Source organism: Macrobrachium nipponense, chromosome 33 (assembly GCF_015104395.2).
Source record: "Macrobrachium nipponense isolate FS-2020 chromosome 33, ASM1510439v2, whole genome shotgun sequence".
In the NCBI taxonomy this organism is placed as follows: domain Eukaryota; kingdom Metazoa; phylum Arthropoda; class Malacostraca; order Decapoda; family Palaemonidae; genus Macrobrachium; species Macrobrachium nipponense.
The window spans coordinates 60,795,356-60,801,355 of record NC_087219.1 but is presented as its reverse complement, the minus strand read 5'-3'; the positions used below and the strand labels follow the sequence as shown (position 1 = coordinate 60,801,355).

General features: G+C 39.6%; 1 protein-coding gene across 1 annotated transcript in view; it reads right to left on the bottom strand.

The window, feature by feature from the left end:
• Positions 1–2,594: 2,594 nt before the first annotated feature.
• The window catches only part of LOC135203228 (switch-associated protein 70-like), a 32,609-nt gene continuing 29,203 nt past the window's right edge, over positions 2,595–6,000 (bottom strand). The window contains exons 8-10 of the mRNA XM_064232995.1: positions 4,487–4,638; positions 3,864–3,988; positions 2,595–2,837 (exon numbers count right to left, since the gene is read on the bottom strand). Coding sequence (XP_064089065.1) covers positions 2,655–2,837; positions 3,864–3,988; positions 4,487–4,638 — 460 coding nt within the window. The 3' untranslated portion in view covers positions 2,595–2,654. The remainder of the gene's footprint in view (positions 2,838–3,863; positions 3,989–4,486; positions 4,639–6,000) is intronic.

Below are 6,000 nucleotides of genomic sequence, written 5' to 3'. Positions count from 1 at the left end.
GCTGTTCTTTACACATCCTAGCATAATGCCCATTCTTCACGCAATTACCACAAATCACATTCACACAGGTACATCAACATCAGCTCGCTATGTGCCCTGCCTGTCCACACCTGTAACATTTAATATCCCTATCTTTCTTACACTCACTAAATGCCCCATATGCCCACACCAGAAGTACGCTCCTAACGTCCACTGACATTCATTCTTCTTGTGTCCTGGCTTCCCACATCTGTAATACTGCTGCTCTTATTCACGACTAACTGACCCTACTCTTCCAACTCTTGCACTCTGATCTCTCTTAGGGTTAACTATATGTACGTTACTAGCTCTTACGCTGCTAGTCCTAACATTAACGCTACACTCTTTCATATACTTATCTAACTCATAATCCTCTACTATTTCTAATATGTCATTCCACGTCAATCTTTCATTCGTCCATCGCATTTTCTCCTTACGTTTCAGATTTATAAACTCATACATACTCTTAGGCACAGTCGCCAACAACTTCCTCACTAACTCTTTACACCCATTTATCCCTTCATCCCCAAACTTTTTCCTAGCTAATGTTTCCGACCTACACATATACATCGACAATGACTCCCAAACACTTATTCTTGTCTCATCATAATCATGTTTTCTCCTGTATCTAATGTTACTCTTTATCCTCTTTGCCTGTTCCACAATCCTGGCTTTCACACTCCCATAAGGTATATTCCCTACACTCATAACTACCCCATACATAATCAACAAAATTCCCATCAAAAAGCTACCCAACTCTCTTGCCCAGACTTTTGTTATCCCCATACTTAGCCTCACAATACTTCTCATACTATTCCTTAAAATAGTCCCCTACATCCCTACTACCATATACTATCTCGTACTTCCTGCTCACTCTCACTTTCGCTACTTCCGTTCTCATCCCTCTTAACCTCGTCTGAATACAACGAATCAGCTTCCATACTAACATTCATGCTCTTGATTGCACTCTTCTTACCCTTCTTCTTTCTACCTACCTGTTTCCACTCACCGCTATCTAAATCACTCTTGGCCCTTTCCCCAACGTATTCAGTCCTAGTCTCATCCTGTCCGTCATCCTTACTAGCCTTCTTTCCCTTAGTCTTCTTTTCCTTAGCCCCCTTCTTATTCTTGTCCTCAGGTTTATTCTTATCCTGTGTCTTCCCATTCTTTCCCTTACTTATCACATTCAAATCACCTTCGTCACTCGTGCTCTCATCCACTTGTTCTTTCACTTTCTTAATTGCTCCTGGCCTGTCAAAAAGACCCAGTTGGCCTACCTCCTACTGCTCCCTCTCCCATGAATCCCTTCATCATCTCCTGCACTGCATTCATCATTACTCCGAATTTTTCGTCCATTTTCTCAACCACTCTCTCTTCCACTCCTTTCATCTTTTCTTTCATTTCCACTTTTGCACTCATTTGCATTCCTCTAACTCATTCTTCAGCTCCTCACACTCTACCCTCAACGTCTCATTCTCTATTTCCAATCATCCTCTCACTTCTCTCTCCAACCTCAACTCCTCCTTCAGCCTCTCCACTTCAACCAAACCTTCCATACTCACTTTCTTCACCAATCAATCATACAATCCACCACACCAACTGTCCCGCAGCAGCCCCACGTTGGGCGCCAAATAATGTGGCAGGATTACAGAAGCTAAAAAAAAAAAAAAAAAAAAAAAAAAAAACACTCAAACCACAAACACATGTACTCACCTCAGACTCAGGGTGAGGAGCTGCCCTGCTGTCTGCTGGATACATAGTTAGGCTAGGCTTGGCTAGGCTAGCCATCATAACCCAATACACAACCAACCGAGCAAGAACAACATCCACACTACAATTCAATAGCCTTACAACAAAAGACCACAACACAAACAATCACTATCAGCACCAAAAACCAATAACACGACAAGTCAACACACCCTACAACATCAAGGAACCACAACAATTCCAACAACACAACAAACTCACAAGCACAACTGGTTGAACAACACAGGCACAACAACCTTCAACCAAACGATATCAACAACAATTCAAACAACAGCCTCAAAAACTACAAAATAAATCGCCATCAATAATACTGCTACTAAACACGACTCAACAGCATCGGCACTCCTCACAGACATGCTCACTTCTCGCGACACTCGTAACCGATGCATGCCACCGATATTCATGGCGAGCGCCACAACAGACACACGCTTGCGACCACCATTACCATTAAACCACTCCCATTTATTCCTCCACCAATTTCTTTCTCTTTCACGCAACCCTCGGAGACATTGTCAAATATAAACTACCATTATCACTCCTCCATAAGCCAACCACAGGAGTAAAGGTACTGAATTGTTTTTTTATTTACTGTACTGTAAATGTAAGGATAATGTAAGGAATTGTTTTCCCTTGTATGTATTTATTTCTTATTTTTACGGATTCACGTCATTACATCTGCTTAAATTCTGACTTTGGACAAAATCGGCTTACATCCTTGCCATAGGAATGTATTCTGGATGTAAACCGAGATCCTATTGTAATATCAATAGCAATACAGTATAAGGATTACATCGTATAGAAAAACAGTATTCGGATAATCTTTATTTTTAATATATTAATTAGTTTTTATAATTGGAAGCAGGCAAATTTCACACACTTTCCACTGTCCCATTGCTATTTTCATTACCATTACTGTCCTCCGTTTTAGACCGGAATTTGAATAAGCGTGCAGCATGAGCATTGAATGAGGAAGATCGCATTGGTGTCGACCCTCTTTCTTTTCTGATAGGTCGGAGAGAATAAGTCCTCACAGGTGGTGTCCTCTCTTTTACCTAAAGCAAAAATGATTAAGATTAAATTTTACAGTTATAATTTGAGGCTTTAGCTAAGATGCAAATCGTAGGCTACTGCAAAGTTTGCCCTTGATGGCAATCATGCTACGGGGTGGAAAATGTCGTAAACATGTTGGCTGTACGTGTAGTTTGGGGTAATTTTCAGTGTGACTTTAAAAGACTTGCATCGCCAGCCGGCAGTAGATGAAATTCTCTTTTTAATATTTTTCAATGGTTCATCTATTGGATTTCAGGATAACTTGACCAGCCAGTTGTCTCTTGGCAGATGTATATACTATACTTCTGTAATGTTTTATATAGTCATGGTTATATCAAAATATTCAGACTGTGCCTCAAAAAGATAGGGCGAGAAAGGAAAACTAGAAATTATATATGTAACAGTTTATGCAAAATATGCACATTATGTGTAACTGAAACATGTGCTTTTGTGGAAGTTATAACATGAAATTCTGATGAATTTTATAATAGTCAACCATGTTGGAAGAGGTATAAAGACTGATATTGTATACTATGTAGTAAGGGAAGAAAAAAGCAGTTAATGTTTTTTTTGGACTATGTAAATAGTTTTGTAATATACACAATTTACACTAATACCCTTGTAATATAAACAATTTACATTAATACCCTTGTAATATAAACAATTTACATTAATATCCTTGTAATATAAACAATTTACAGTAATACCCCGAAATTGCTGTAAAGAATTTAGTATTAAATAAAAATGTCTCTGAAGCCTTGTGACATTAGTATACTATAAGTAAAGTGCATAAACACAAAGAAAAAGGACACAGGAACTTGGAGTAAGACTGATTTATTCTCAAAATTAACCTCTTCTGACTGGGCATTGTAGGCAGGAAAATAGTAACGGATAAATCTATGATGAGGGACTAGCTCTTTGCTTGGCTGCCGAAGGTGGTGACTAAGCCAGATTTCAGCAGCAAGTCTTTGCAAGAGCATCGGGTGTATAATATGACGTCAAGAAGCACATGTAAGGAAAGAACCTACCTTCATTTTGGCTTCAAGTAACTCTTTCCCTCTTTCTGACATAACGATCTTCTCTCGAGCACTCCGAAGTTCTCTGTCTAGTCGTAATCTGTCTGCTTCTAATTTTCGTAGTCGTTTTTCAGCCTCTGTTTGAGGAAAAACAAACATCGAGAGAATTATTTTACTTGCTGTCTATAGAAATAAGGAGGAAAGATGTTTGGAGAAACAGCTGGTCAATTTTTAGTGTTGGAAAGAAAGAGATAATAGCGAGGGCGTAGGATAGGGTTCACAGCTTCGGAAATTGCCTTCATATCCTGGAATTCACAATTCACTACATTTTCTTTCATTGTTATTTCAGCAAAACTTGAAAGCAAAGAGCAGGTCAAATGGCAGCAGATTAGAAAACTTTGCCACCAAGGTAGCCTTAAATGTGTAAGTTTTAAGTAACAACAGATCGATAAATTCTTGAGGCACTATCAGGTGAAATGTTTCCCTTAGGAAAAATTGAAGTATTTGCCAGACCTTTATGCATTGTTGTTCATTTAAGAACAAAATTTTAAATAAAAGGTAATATTGCAGTTACAAAATGACAGTAGACAAAATCTTGTTAACAGATTTGAAGAAATTGGCATCAGTTTTCCTACCTCGGAGCTGACTATCTTTTTCCTCCTGGAGGACTTCGAAGGCCTGGCGCTTCTTCTTCTCCTCGTCCAGCATCCTTCTTTGCTCTGCCTGTAGGCGCTCAAGTTCCTCACGTTTCTCCCACTCTTCGCTCAGGACTCGAGCTTGCAAGTTTCTGTGTGACAGAAAATGCTGAGTTAATGTTTCTTCTCTTAATTTTTGGTGTGCTTTTCCTGTCAATACCACAATCGAGAGAATAAAGCTCAATAGTAAGGCATGAAGTGATAATGCTATGCTTTTACAGATTTCGACCAGAATGTTTACATAAGATACCAAGAGAGTACTGCACTTGCTCAATGTCCAAAAGATACGGTTAACTCTTCTTTTGAGTTTGGGGGTCATGATTGGAAGTCAAGCCCAAGTATCATATATCAAGTATCATATGATTCTAGTTGTTAGTTGTGTAATTTAAAAATATAGTAAAGATAGTCGTTGTGACTGGAAACAAGTGAACAAATACTGGGAGAATAGGAATGACACTCCAATATGAGGGCTCATGGGTAGTGTAGGGTATTTTAGCGCATGAGCTGTGGGCTGTCTCTCAGCAGCTATGATGTTACTGCCTTGACACTGCCTGTCTGTACATTGTCCACATCCAGTCAGCATGTATTACTCTTTGTACATATGCAGTTTTAGAATAAAGATATTTAACCAAACATGGTGCTGTGAGCTGCTCAAGAGCCATGCATCTCCATCAATGGCCCCGCCTCGCAACAATACACCTGTGATCCCAAGGGCTTAAAGGCCATCTGTAGCCACCCACAGAACCCCAATGATCCCCAGAAACATTGCTCTGTCTGTGCTACAGGCTCAGGCAGTCCTATCAGCACAGCAATAGACAATTCATGTGCTTTAGGCTGACCTCGCTCATGCCTCCTTGAACACAGGAGTGGTCTCTCTTCCAAGAATTCCATAGTTATCAGCCCTACTGAAATGTGAGATCGATGTGTCTTTGGTGGAATTCCGGTCCTGGAGATGCTCAATGTCCTGTTGGTTGCAAATTTGCAGGTGGCCACCTACACAAGCTGTTCATCATATATGTAAGTACACTGCATCCCTACCCTTCAATGGGCCCTCAGTGACTGGTTTACTGATGCTCAGTGGCGTAATCTCACGCCCTTGGAAGCTCGACACTGTGGAAAAAATAGTGCTTCGATCATCAAATCAGGTAGTGCATTGGCCTGAATTATTTAGTATAGCACAAGGGCCAAATCAATCTGTGAGTGCTTATTTCATTAAGTGCACACAGAAAGCTGCTGATTGTGATTCATATGATCTAATTGTGATTTTGACTTGTCAGAATACTTGTTATTACGTAAACTTATGGTAGGCTTTAGTAACCATAAATTAAAAAGATAAATGTTTCGATAAGTATTTCAGTCATGTAGTATGTTTAAGAGTATTGATACTTAACAGGCCAGCAAGGATGCTGAAGGTGGGAAATCTTGGTGTAATTTTCCTAATATGTCTAGCACTA